The 14,632-nt window shown below is 40.7% G+C and overlaps 1 protein-coding gene across 4 annotated transcripts in view; it reads left to right on the top strand.

The window, feature by feature from the left end:
* Positions 1–14,632, top strand: part of ect2 (epithelial cell transforming 2) — a 53,942-nt gene that overhangs the window by 35,405 nt on the left and 3,905 nt on the right. For all 4 annotated transcript variants that reach the window (XM_070960727.1, XM_070960728.1, XM_070960726.1 and 1 more), the window contains 4 exons: positions 53–191; positions 1,747–1,901; positions 3,631–3,738; positions 8,407–8,541. In XM_070960727.1, coding sequence (XP_070816828.1) covers positions 53–191; positions 1,747–1,901; positions 3,631–3,738; positions 8,407–8,541 — 537 coding nt within the window. The remainder of the gene's footprint in view (positions 1–52; positions 192–1,746; positions 1,902–3,630; positions 3,739–8,406; positions 8,542–14,632) is intronic.

Raw genomic sequence — 14,632 nt, 5'->3', positions numbered from 1 at the left:
CAAAGTTGCTGTCTGACTTTGAGTTTGGGTGTGTGTGTGTGCATCTGTGCAGATTGCAAGGAAGCGACACAAGGTGATCAATACATTCAAGAGTCCGCTGGGACAGACGAGACCACCGCCGCCACTCAAACACATTGCACTGATGCCACTGTCCCAGATTCGAAGAGTTCTGGACCTGCAGGACACAGAGGGTAACACAGTGACACCATACTGCTCATTACTTCACCTCCATGTCATTTGAAGGTGTTCTTTGTTCTCAATTTTTACCCTATTTGAATATCCAAAAAGTGTCTCTATAATATAGCACTGACAATAACAAACCAACTCCAAGATGTCTGCTCCATTTATCTGAAGACTGGTTTTAGGTGTATAATATAAATTATAATGTCACTTTAGTAATTTCTTAAATTAAGAATGTTGATTAGGAGCTGAATCAAGTAGGTTTTATTTGAGTCACCAACAAGAGGACATTTTAAAAAATAAAAAACTTCCACACTTAAGTTCACCGTTGCTGCCCATAAACGCTGAAACAGGGTTTGCTCGCTGTAATCCTTCCTCCTGTTCATACTGACCATTAAAACATCCCTTACTAATGTGCTTTAATACGTTGAAAGCACAGTGATGCAGGCCAAAATCCACAGCCCTCCTTTCATGTACAAATGAGTTTATCCTCAGCTTCTATGATTTTTAAGATAGTTATATCATAATAAAAGTGCATTAGGATATTACAACACTCAATGCTTGCATAGTGAGTAATAAAGAGCTTGCACCTTTTTTCATTTGTTTAATATGACATGTGAGTGCAAAGTGTATGTGCCATGGACACTTCTCTTGTCTATTTAAAGCATTTAAAGCATAAATTTCACACAGACTTTAGACCCTCAAACTGGTAATTATTCCTGTTCAGTGATTTGTGATTAAACCACTAACGGTGACACTCTACACCTACGGGGCTTGACAGTAATCTGCTTTCCTATTGCTGCTGTCACAACACAAATGTTTAATAGGTAAAAATGGGAAATGAAAACAGAATTTAGATAACATATCAGCATCCTGGAATTAAGCAACAAGAGAACTACCGATGCTGACGAAGCCGTTCTCATTAAATCATGGGAGGAGAAGTGGGGCAGCAAAAAGGCACAGGACGGCAAACAGATGACACCGTAAACATTACCACACATCTTTCTATGAGCTTCCTCAGCAGCAGGGTTAAGTATCATTAAAGTGGATATCTCCCTCCTTTAATCAAAGTGCTGGAGTTTTTCCTGCTTAAGGACAGCTTCAAGATCCTACTTTCAGGATACAGTGTGACACACTGACAGGAACAAATGAAGGATGTTCAAAAGCAAGTGTTTCTTACAATATGGTGTTTCCTTTATTCTGTCTGTTCCTGTAGTTTCATGTGAGAACACATTGTTTCGAGACAGATGCTGGTTTCATACAGGGACCAGTTATGATTGATGTTTATGGAGTTTGGATGAAGCGCTGAAGTTGATTTGTCTTGCGTATTTTTTTTCTTCCACTGCTTCTGTCTGCTCTTGTCTTCCCATCTGTTTCTCTTCCCTTTCTCCCTGTCCAACACCCTTCCTCAATCATCCATATCCTTTTCTATCTCATTATCTTCATCTCAATTTCTCTTCACTGGCTGATTTCCCTCCTCCCTTCTTTCTGTCACTGTTCATTATTTCCTTTCTCTCACTTCATCACGGTCCATCTATCTCTTGCTCTTTTGCTTCCTTCCTTCAGAATGTGTGAATGCATTTGCCCTGGTGGTTCGCCCTCCAACTGAACAGGAGAACTTGTTGTTCAGCTTCCAACTGGCCGGAGAGGAAACAGTTAAAAGTGCCTGGCTGCGAACTCTTTGCCGCCACGTCGCCAACACCATCTGCAGGGCTGATGCGGTGAGTCAACACACACTCACGTACACACACTACAAAGAAAGTAGATAGTTTGACTGATCGGCAGGTAGGAAGCTGTGGTAGCTCTGTCACCATCCTCAAGCCACAGGAAAAAGCACTGTACTGCTGGCACAATTGCATTGTGGCAAAATTTGGAAGAGAAAAAGTCTTCACAGGTGGACCCGGGACCCATATGGGTTCAGATCCATGTTTTATGTGGTCAGTCAGGTCCCGTTATTACTGCAGGTCTTGAATCTGTTTGATATTATGTGTAAAACCTGAGTGGATCCGTGTGTGTGTTGTAACTTATGTGTGTTTTAGCCCATTGACTACAGTCCTGCCACCAGTCCTCCCCTTGTGAGGGTTCTAATGTGTTAGAGGTGTTGACTGAATTGCACTGGTTTAGAGCAGGTCTTGTTTACACTGCTAGCTTCGCTGGGCTTCAGCACTGGAGAATGACAGAATATGGGCTGTGAATGAATGGACATACATTTGCCTGAAACATGGTAACAGTGATCAACACTGTAAACTGCTGTGATCACATGCTCTCACTCTTTTTTACTATAACAAAACTACGAATACGTACTCTGTGTTAGGAGGTGGGCCATGTATGTTTGAGATGAGACCTGGTGCCAAGATCAGTTATTCTAAAGCAACTCCACATATTATTTGCCAACTCCAAAAAGTGGATTTCGATTTTTAAAAGGCCCAGTCATCTTCTGTAGTCTTTAGCAAACGTTACTCAAACAGGAGGGAATAGTGGATTTGTTGGGGACTATTTTCAGCTCTGGATTAATCCACATTTGTTGCTCTAGTGAGAATTTCCAGCAGCAGGAAGGATTTGTACAAATACATAGTAGCTTACTGTGTGTGTCTGTGTCTGTGGTAATAAATGACCATGTCACCCATTGCACTCATTGATGTATTTTTAATGGTTTTTGGGCAACAACAGTGCTCTATGGCACACAGGAATACAGGCTACACGGACAATGCTTGTTTGATATATATATATATGTATATATATGTATATATATATATATATATATATATATATATATATATATATATATATATATATATATATATATATATATATATATATATATATATATATATATATATATATATACACACACACACATATATATATATATATATATATATATATATATATATATATATATATATATATATATATACACACATATATATATATATATATATATATATATATATATATATATATATATATATATATATATATATATATATATATATATATATATATATATATATATATAAAGAATATCATCTACCTTATCTTATAATGGTTTGGGGAAACTATGGAAAGTTGACTTGTTATGACCTGATTAAGCTTTATGATTATTGAGCCTACTGGAAGATTTGGAGGTCAGGCTGTCTGCTGTGTTTAGTAGAGCAAGCAGCAGGGGGCGATGTTGGCCTCTGTCTGCCTGTCGTCTCACAGCTGCATTCCTAATGCTGTTTTCACTGGGTCAGCGCTGCAATGTGAATACCAATGAGATAGAGCCTCGCTTGTTAACAGGCCCTCTGCAGGGTAAGGGGGGAGAGAGAACTACAGACTGTCTGTGTATGTGTGTGTGCAGCAACACGTAATGTATCTATTGGTATTGATTACATGAATTGCGCACTTCAGGTCATGATTTATTATATTGAGTTTGAGGCTGAATTGTTTTTTTTGTCTTGTAACCAGGGGGATCTGATTCAATGTACAGACCCAGACTCACTACAGGTCAGCACCAAAGATATGGACAGTACCCTAAGCAAAGCCTCCAGGGCCATCAAGAAGACCTCTAAAAAGGTAAAGGCAGAAGATTTGCTTTCTCACAATAAACCTTTCCAACTGCACCTTTTACAGGCTTCCTTTTACTGCATAAGGCTGTTTACTTTCACAGACTGAGTCACTTTTCAAAGCTATCCGTCTACACAACAAAGTGTGGCTGAAATAGAGGGGTGATTGAAACAGAGGGCAGCACCACGGCTCGACTCATTTCTGTTGACTGCGCTGACGCTCTCAAGCCCGGTGCTGAATGCAGTGAAGTCAGCTAAACTAGTTTTGAACCAGACGCTGGTACAACCTCCTGCACTGCTGTCCAGTGTGATTGACTCTGCAGCTGACAGAGCTGTCAGCAGCCACGCAGGAGAGAGATATCTACCTGAAGTGCCGATTCTGAGTTGACCTGAATGTCCTCATTTGGGTAAAGCCCTAGTTGAGACTGACAGGACTTTATAAATGGAAGTCCAGATCATGAGGTAAATGTTCAAATTATTTCATGCTGAATTACACGGGAGCATGAATGAAATTACACACAAGACGTCTAGCATAGACCTTTCCCTTTGATGTAATTGTGCAGTCATAAAACAATGGGCTGGGACTGCAGTCTGCCTCAGAGTTTTTTTTTAGTTCCTCTTTCCAGCTTATCCAGAGTGGGCAGCTAAAGGATTTGAATATTTAACAGAACAGAACCATGATACCGCCTGAAAGAATCTTTGGAACAAGCAGATAAAGATATGTGACATTGTCAAACAATGTGTGAAAAATGGTTCATCTGATTTTAAAACTGCTTAAAGAAATATTGGAGGGAACAACTGAGAGCAGTGAAGGTATCAAGGTCAAAGATAGGTTTTGGTGCAGACTGTCTCTGCGTTAAGAAGTTAACTGCTTTTCCTCATGCTGTGACCTAAAAAACATCCACATATGCAGAGGTCACCAGCTGTTATCTCTTCAAGAAATAGGTTTGCATGTCTTCATTGCATATGTGAGTACGACTTAAATAATAATCACATATAATGCACAACTACTGGCTATATTTGGCCTCTTATAAAAAGCATGACTTGTCAGATGCTGATCCTTCTCAGTAGCTGACAAAAGGCTAATAACGTTGTGGAAGCTGAGAAAGCCAGAACACTCATAGCCTAACAACTGCAGTTTTACAGTAGCACAGAAGAATTCCCTCTTCTCCACTCAACATCGGCACTGCAAATGTTTGGTCAAAATTTCTGTTAGTGTCAAGAGCTAAGGGACTAAAAGATAACCCAATTTCCAAGTGTCATCAAGTTTTAAAAAGAACCATGCAGCAGAACCAGTGAGTCTGTGGTTGACTACAATGCTTCAAATATGGATGCTGCTGCAAAGATGCTGCAAGTTCTAAAACATGGATGTTCACACATCTTCAACCTGACAGCACAAAAGATCTTTACAATCAGCACAGTTTGAAGGTGGACACCAAAGAATAGTGACACCAATTCAGTAACTGACCAAATGTGAAATATGGTCACAATCTCTCCTTCTGTTCTAAGTTGTGGTGTTGAATAATAGCCAGAGAAGTGTGTTTGCACTGACCTTTGACCTTTTGGAAATAGAAATACTCTGACTCCTCAAACCTTTTCCAGCCTCTGAAAAATTAAAGTCATTGATATCTACAAAGTAGGAGAAGATAGCATTCAAAGATAGCTGTCAAGTTTCTGTTTTCTCAGTTCATAGCATTCTTAAGAAATTGCAGTGAATGTGAATGGCGGACAGTGACTGCAAATGACTTTCAGGAAGATTCAGCAGAAGTTAAAACAGAAAAGAGTGCAGAATTTCATGAAAAGAAAATGCCTGGAAGTGTCAAGGGTGATGTTGGATCGATCATGCTTTGGGCTTGTGTTGCTGCCAGTGGCACAGAGAGCATTTTGCTGGTAAAGAAAATGGATTCAATTGGATTCAATTAAATACCAGGAATTAGGATTGGGCGGTAATCCGGTAATATCTAAAAATAGCGACGGTATCAGTTTCATTACCGTCATTAAAAAAATGCTGGTCTATAGGCCTATAGGGGACTAAAGGGGTCTAACTTGTAGCATCGTCATAACAAAAATGAAGTCCACTCCGTTCAATGTATCTGGTTGAATTTTCACTCGAGAAAAAGGTGATTGTGCAAAATTACATGCTAAAAACCTGAGCAGTTTTACAGGTGTTTTAACACAGGTATGTCCAGGCACTCATATGGGCGCGTCTGAGCAGAGTACCGTTATCTCGTCCAAGCATACGGAGAAACTCCTCTTGCTTTTTCAGCCTTTTTTCTGCTCGCTATTGTTCTTAGCTCTCATAAAAGGACGAAATGCAAATAAAACTGTAAAATAACACTTCGGGCTGCTCAGCAGAGTCCTCTGTGAGCGCTCTGCTCTTTCATGAGATGGAGCGGTGAAACTAACAGCGTGGTTACGCCGGTCAGTAGCTCGGCGACCCGCCCACATTCACCATAGTAACACCAATGACGATCCAGAAGGAAGTAACCCCAGAGATAGGTTATTGCATGAAGAGCGCTCCCCCCACTCTAGAAACCCCCTCCTCTTTATGTAAACAAGCAGGACCTTCGTGATTGATCTCAAACTAACGCAGAGTCATAGGAGGAGACATTAGCAGCGTTTTTGGGGGCTGGAATATAACTTTTGACCACAAAACAGCAAAGGTAAAACATACTTTATGATTTAGCGAAGTTTTTTTTTTTTGTTTTTTGGGGGGGGTACTCTTTGCCTGCCAGCTCGTCAAGTTTTCGTCGCACAGTGTAGAGGCAGACATCTTCGTGATCATCAGACTGTCTGCTTTCGTATGATACCGGGCTTTGGTGGTTTGCGTGAAGTGGTGAAATCAGCAGATGCAGTGCCATTGACGTGCGCTGTTTTCATGTTTGTTGTTAAATGCGCATGTAATTTCGTGTGGTATGAATAATGTTTCGTTTGGGTGGCAATGCTTGTTGGAGGCTTTTAACTGAGTTTCTCCCCGTCATTCTGGTGTGCTACAAGTTAGGACTGGTGCTTCTTCGCGTGAGCATTGACCATCTGAACTGCGCGCATGTCACGCTGCCCTGCAAAGTGATTTTTAATTAGTCATGGTAATACCGTATACCCCGGGAAAATGTGGGGAAATTTGACGGTATCAAAATTTGGATACCGCCCAACTCTACCAGGAATCTCTGCAATCAAGCATCACACCGTCTGGGGAAAAAAAGATGAGAGAGGGTGGCTTCAACAAGAGGTCAATGATCCAAAACACACCTGTGATGCACGCTGAAGGTTTTGCCATGGCCCTCACAGTCCCCTGAACTAACCATCTTTGAAAATATGTGGATTGACCTCAAAAAGCAGTGCAGGCAAGATAGCCCAAAAATCTCATAGAATGAGAAGCCCTTTGCAAGACTGAATGGGTGAAGGCCTCCCAAACAATAACTGAAAGACTGAAAAAAACCTATGATATAAAAAAGCTGTGATACTTGACAAAGGAGGTGTTACTGTACTGACCATCTAGAGTGGCCAAACATTGTGCCTGGGCCTTTTATGTTTTGAAACTGTAAAAGATATCAGTAAAAAAGTCACCTTGCTTAAAATACTTAAAGGAAGCATCATCTTTACTTAACTATTCACACTAACAGACAATTTGATCAAGTCTTTGCATGCCACTGTATGCGGTCCGTACAGTGTCAGGGCTTGGTGTGATTGTAATTTCACTCCTGACTATTAGAATACTAATGTGAGGCAACAAAACTTTTCTGTTTTCATCACTCAGATTACTGAAGTAATGATAATCTAATCATTTTCAGATTTTGAACTGAGTAATCAATCTGAAACCATTTAAGTGGTTACCTGATAAAGTGCCTGGAAAAAATTGTCAACTTAATTCCATCAACAAATTATCTTTCATTGTTAATAGAGCCTGACGGAGCAATCAGCTGGGTTGATATATTGCTAGATAATAGTTTATTGTGGATATTATGCTGTCAGCATGTATTTTTGTAAGTAAGTAGCAGGAAACATCAGTAGAGACATGCAGAAAACCTGTCTAAGGTCATGTAAATAGTGACAGTTTGTTCAACAGAGAGCAGGCTCAAGTTTATTGTGTACTGTCAAGTGTCCCATTCACTACACAAAATAAACACTTGTTGATCTTGAGTTTTTTTAAACTCTAACATGTATATCTTCTTAAGCCTCTGTTAATACAAAATGCGGAGAAAATGAGTAATCAAGTTTAAGACATTGTGTAAATCTGCTCATCATATGATCACTAAACCATACAGAAAGAAGGCCTGTGACATGAGTTTGGTTGGATGTTTGCATTCTAATTAAGGTTAAATTGGCCATATTACCCTTTTTATAATGAACAAACAGTTTGTTTAAACAAACTTTGTTAATGAAAGCTTTTACAATTGTTGCTCTGACCATGTAATGCCTGCTACAGGCAGTTCTGACAAAAAGTCCTGTAAGTGATGTGTTCTCATATGTTTGGAAGAAGTAAAGATCAATCGGTCAGCGGCGATGGGTACTACGTACATGCAAACAGACAAAAATCAATGCTGTCTACAGATGCTGAAAATGAAGTGGCTGAGAATCCAATAGGTTCACTGCAAAAATACTATGACGAAGAACTATGTACAAAACATGAATTCAAACATTTGTGTTTTGTAATTCTGTGTGTGTGTATGTGTGCTAGGTGACGAGGGCTTTTTCTTTCACCAAGACTCCGAAGCGTGTGATCCAGAGGGCGTTCATGGCCAATGGTACTCCAGATGAGAAAAGCCAGAGGCTAAGTTGTGAAAACCGCGTCTGCAGCAGCTCCACGCTGGCTGTAAGTTTAAACTTCCTGTTTTCCTCTTTGAAGAGTTCATCAGTTCGTAACATGAGCTGTTCTGATGTTACAGCCACACTAACTTAAAGTGTGTCTTCTTTCTTTTATCTATCTGTTAACCTTGGTCAGGACTAACTAATACACAAATGTAGGCATTTTCCAATAGCATGTAACATTACATCATTCAATCACACTTTGGAGAAAACGGGAAGAAAAGGAGACAGTCTTTTCTCATATTCAAGTTCCGCTTGAAAGACCAATATCTCCATATATACTACCTTCAATAATCAAGATATGTTTCCTGAATTTCCAAAAGTGTTTCCAAAATGTGTCTATGTCTCACATCACAATTAATACTGGGTGGCGGTTGGCTGTCTCTCTGTCAATCTATCTGTCCATCTGTTCCTCATTTCCTTTCTATTCTCTCCATCTCTTTCTCCTTTTGTTGAGAACCAGGCAATTGATCTCTCCATCAAACCATGATGGAGCAGCTTTCAGTCTGAGTCAGTCCTTTTGATCGAACTTGACAAAAGAGCAGTAAAAGGACTTCTCCTCTTAAATGTGCTGTTTTTTTTTATTTGATTTATTATTTTTATTTATTTATTGCTCCTTTGTAGTGCTGTTATTTTCTTTCACTTTAAGGCCAGTGTTTAAATGGTTGATTTCATAATGCTGTATTTTCTTTAAACAAGGTGTGAATTTGAAGAAGTCGACGTTTTCGACTTCACACCCACTCGAAGAAAATTCCCTTATTATTCAAATTTACACTCTCTCCAGTGATGCAGGGATGTAAATGCAGTGTTTTGGCAGCTGTATTGCAAAGTAATCGAAGGACAAATATCAAAAACACATTTTCTAAATTTTTTTTGCCCATATTAGTTAAGATTAGGGAGGGACTGGGCCTCCAGTGGTCTCGTGGTTAAGATGCATTCCATATAGCCACAATAACCCCAGTTTGATTCTGGCCACAAAGACAGAAATGTGCATATTATATTCAGAACACCTTACACACGGCCTACACGTGCTTCTGTTTCATAAATCTCAATCATTTTGAAAGAGGGCACAATGCATAAAACATATTTCCACTCCCACAGGTGGCCATATGTCTCTGAATGTTGTCCTGCAGTTAAGTGTCATTTATCCTCTGCGTCCACATGACAGACTGTATGTAGACCAACACCGGTGTCAACATATCAATGTGCACCCAGTAAACTATGGTGTAATATGTAACGCACTGTCATCACATGCATATAGATCATTCTGCCTGCTTCGCCAGTCCAGTGCAGTTTCACAGGTTATCTTGCGACAGAGAGGTTCTCCTGCAGCAACAGAGCAGCCATCTTTAAGCACAACCTTTATGTATGACTGTGACTGTCATTAATTTATCAATCTACCAATTTGACTGTAAACCAAAATCAGCTGTGATTTGGTGTCATTATCATCAGCTATCATAGATCAATCAGGGATTTAGTTTACATGTTTACATCTAAACAAAAAACACAAAAAAGTAATTGACTAAATACAGTTTAGAAATTTAGATTTGATTAGCATAGCACAGACTGCTGTAGAATGCAGAAATCGTACACAAATAGTGAAAAAAGAAAAAGGAATTGATTGCATTTCTCATTTGCATTTCACTCCATTCTAACACATTCAGCCTGCTTTTGCAAAACATGTTTAAACTTTTTTTATGAATACTAAATTTTAGTCTGAATGGCATATGGCCCTTTGTCTGTGGAGGCTGAGACAAGAATGACATGCAGTAATGTCCCTGGTCAATTTGAGCTCAACAAGTGATCCTTCAGTGTGTATGTTAACGGATTGAGGTAGCTCCAACTCATCAGTGGAAGCACAGTGTGTTTTCTTCTTTAAATTGCCTGTGGCACTTCCTTTAATACAAATACAGCAGGTGAGTCACAGCAACAGATAATGCATCTGAAGAAGAGGAATGTAAGTGGAGCAACTGATCTAAACCTGCTTACTGAGGACCAGGCTATGAAATGCTGTTTTGTTGCCTCTTTTTCATTTCTAACCGTTTTTCAGAATCAGAATCTGCTTCATTGGCCAAGTATGTGCACACATACACTGAATTTGACTCAGTTTTAAGCACAGTACTCAATGTACTGGCATAGGAAAAAAGACACAGCTCAATGAGGACAACAAGCAATGGGTGCTTTGATTTCAGACAGAGGTAGACATGAGCAGGCTTCTCATTTCAAGTTGGACACTGTGGCTTTTCCCAGCTGAAATGACACCTGTCCGAAGCAGGTTTTGTCATTTGTAGCTAGCAAGCTAATTATGGTAATTCTAGCTTCATGAATTGGATGAAAGTGCTGTTTGCAGCAGAGTCACCTTAAAACAAAAACTAACAGGGTCTCAAAGAGGCTTTTGATGGTTACAGACATGTTATCATGTCTGTGGCAAAGTTAGCATCCTAATCAGTGGATGATCCATTTAGAGGATAGCATGTGACCTGCCAAGGGACTGCAGATGTAAATTAGCTCTGAGCTAACTCTGGTACAATGCATCAAATGGGAACATTTATGTCTTTTATTGTACATGGTCCCTTTACAAATAAATTTACTAATAATAACAATGTTTGGCTTGGGTTGCAACAGTAGAAACTCACACAAAATCCAATACAGAGCTGCTAGCATCCAGGACCAGCTTTCACATAGTGGCGAAATACACTACCTTCTTCTTTTTGCTGTAACCCCACAAAGTAATGTGCTGGTAGTACGTGACGCCCGTGGCCGTGATTGGACAGTAGCTGTTTGGGGGATTAGCTCAGTGAACAGTCACTGACACTTGAGAGAAAAGCGCAGTGTTGGTCTGTCCAGGTATGTGATTTTAAATGTCCTCCTGCATATGTCTTCCCTGTTCTGCCTAAAAACGTACTGCCTGCCTGTGCTTGTGTAATATTTATTCTCTCCCTCCGTTCTCTTTTATCCTCTTTCAGATGAAGACGTGATGTGTTTCTGTCTTTTGTTGTACCTTCTGAGGATTTCCTCTCTTGTTTTCATTTCGTTTTGCTTCAGCATGTCTGTTCTCTCTGTCTTGTGTTTCTTCATGATATGTAAATCGCTGCTCCATATGTGTCCCCTCCAGATGTCTCGCTCTGCCTCCACGTTCAGTTTGAGTGATTCTGCCAAGAGCAGTGCTGTGGTGCAGCGCTCTAACTCTTTGGACCATCCTCCTGTCAGAGCCAGGGTCCCTGTCTGTATGCGTACCCCCTGCAGCCCAGCCCAAAACCCCGCCAACAGCCCCGGCCCCAACACTGCCACTGAATTCGGCCATAGCCTCTGTCCCAACTATAACACTCGAGAACGCAAGTCCATTCTTCATGCTCCATTGTCGACCCAACCAGCGCAACCTCGTTCAAGCCCCTACACTGCACAGCAGGCTACCTCTTCAATCCATCCCACTTCCATTCCAGCTGTCGTAAACTCCAAAAACTCCCAGCCAAAATCTAGCCAGCATGTGTCCAGACAACTGCCCTCTGTAGGCTTCCAGTCAAGGTCCCTGGCTCCACAGCCAGTTAATATCAAAGGCAGGCCCTTTTCTGAGTCATGCAGGGATCCTGAAGTCCCCTTGGACCCACGCAAGGCTGTCCTGGCCAGTCCTCGCAGGGAGACTCTGCTCTAAACCATCGCTAAGTTCAGTCCTGGAGTCTGACGTGAGCAAACATTATTGTGTTCTAGTTTCAACCACGGTTGCACCTATACCATCTTTAATTTCAATTGAATCCTTCCTACCTGCTATGTTGGCCTTTTAACATCCAAATACCACTGGTGCAGTTCTGGTCCCAAATCAACTCCTTAGAAGCTGAGATGCTATGACAAAGATAGATCAGATTAATAAGGGTGTGCTCTAGAACTGAACTCTGAACTCCAATGATTAGATGGGGAGGGTTATAGATACACTCTATAAGTAGTGTGGGGGTAATGCTTCTCGCCACTTGAGATTGGCACAAGTGTAAAGGGCAGAGATTTTAAGGGTTGATTTGGAATAACTGTTCCTTTGAATCACCCGGGTTACTAACTGGTGGTGGTGGTGGCTGGGACTATTCACTAGGTGGCTGCTATTAATAGTGAGCTGTATACAGTGGAGCTAGGATGGTATAGAGCTGGGACATAAAAGCATGGTGTCCCAGTGGAGGCCTGCTGTACCTCAGCAGAAAAATAATTTGGTTTCCTGTCAGCATTTAAGTTAGCTTTGAGAGATCTCTGTTTCAGTCTGAACAGTTCCTTTAGAAAATCCTTGAAGAATTAATGTGAGTGCCAGCTTAAGAAATATCAGGGGTGAAAATCCAAATGTCAAGGCACACCTTTAATTTGGGGTGCTTTGTGTGTTTTGGCTGGTTTACACACAAACAGCTCACTAAATCAAAATGTCAATGTATTCATGGGAGCCAGGCTGACTTGTGAGGTTGAATGTGTGGTGGCAGGTCACCTGGTAACTGTCCTCCATTTTAACCACTTGTGACAGCTGCGTCACTGAGCACATAATTCCCACAGGCACCTCATCTAACAGCGCAGGAAGTGCCCATTTTATTCCCATCTTGTATCAGTTTGATTTTAAGCAATTCAATTGTGTAGACAAATGTGCTACTCCATCATTGTGTCTCATTAAATGAGATGAAACAGAAACTCACAGCACGAATGTGTCTACATTTTAGAAACAGTCACATTTTCAGCCATGGAAACGGATTCAGACTTCAACAGGCTGTTATGTATTCGTTTCACATTTAGTCAGACTTTGGATGGAAATACCCAGTTTTGCTGCACTGCTCTGTGTAATAATCTCTCTTTTCATCCAGCCTCTTTTTAGTCTGTGTACAAGCTGATTAGAAAGACGGTTGCACATATACATGGCTGAGAAATCGGCAACCAGGTTTGTCTAATCTCCAACCTACTGGTTATGGTTTCATGTTAACATGATAGTTCTGAAATTAGCTTACTGGAGAAAGCAGACGAACACGGTTACTAGAACATTTAATACAAGAACATTTAAAAGTTCTGCACACTTAATTGACAATGTTGTGCATTTGCTTTCTGATAGTTAATCAGGACATGTTTGGGTGGCATTTAAGTAAGTTGAAAAAAGCAGAGGCCAGTACCCCAGTCATTGTACGATCGAATGAAGATGAAGACGACACACATCGCATCAATTTAATTATTCAGCCTGAATTATGTGATTGTGGTGGGGAGGGGGGCTGAATACTATGGTTCATCTTCTCATTTTCTTTTAAGTTTTTCTAATTTTAATATTTATAATATACAAGAAAGGTGAAGGCAAGCAATGGTCATTTTGAATGTAGAACTGTTTGAGTGGTTGTTATAGTCACAAAATGACTGAAATAGATTTTAACTTGGGTTCTCCTTGATGTGCACAAGAGACAAAGGGAGTTCTGAGTAGCATATCCTTTGCCAGTAGGCAGTGTGTAAAATATCCTGAGACAGTCAGGGGTCCTGTCCCGTGTGTGGCCCTTCCAAAACAAAAAAAGTCTTCCAAGCAGCTATATAACAGCCAATTATCCATCCCATATGCCACGAACAAATAAAACACGTGTGAAAACTTCAAAAATGAAAACCAATTTGAATATATGTTATTGAATTTTTCGGCCTGTCCTGCACCAGCAGTGTTTTTAAACCTGTACACACACCTACCAGAACTGACCCATCACCCAAAATCAGCTCTAAATCAAATCAGGACCCGACCTGAGCCGTAAACAAAGGCTCAGAGCTGCTGCTGCTGCTGCTGCTGCTGCTGCTGCTGCTGCTGCTGCTGCTGCTGCTGCTGCTGCTGCTGCTGCTGCTGCTGCTAGACAATATCGGCAAAAGTTTGGAGCCACAGAAGCACAATGGACAAGAGGACATAAATAGATAAACCACATGGATTAATGAAACACAATGATGCAGACTACAAAAGCAGTGTGGCCCTCTGTGTTTCCATTGGATAATATTCACTTACATTTCCATCAGCTCAGACCAACGTGTTGGCGCACACTTGCACCTCACCAAAACAGTGCATGCTACGACTTCATATACACGATATTTGTCAGCAGTTGCGGCACCAGTGGCCTCTATGT

This window comes from Chaetodon trifascialis, chromosome 4 (genome assembly GCF_039877785.1).
Source record: "Chaetodon trifascialis isolate fChaTrf1 chromosome 4, fChaTrf1.hap1, whole genome shotgun sequence".
In the NCBI taxonomy this organism is placed as follows: Eukaryota; Metazoa; Chordata; class Actinopteri; order Chaetodontiformes; family Chaetodontidae; genus Chaetodon; species Chaetodon trifascialis.
Note: the sequence above shows the minus strand (reverse complement) of the source record. Positions and strands in the feature narration are given on the sequence as shown.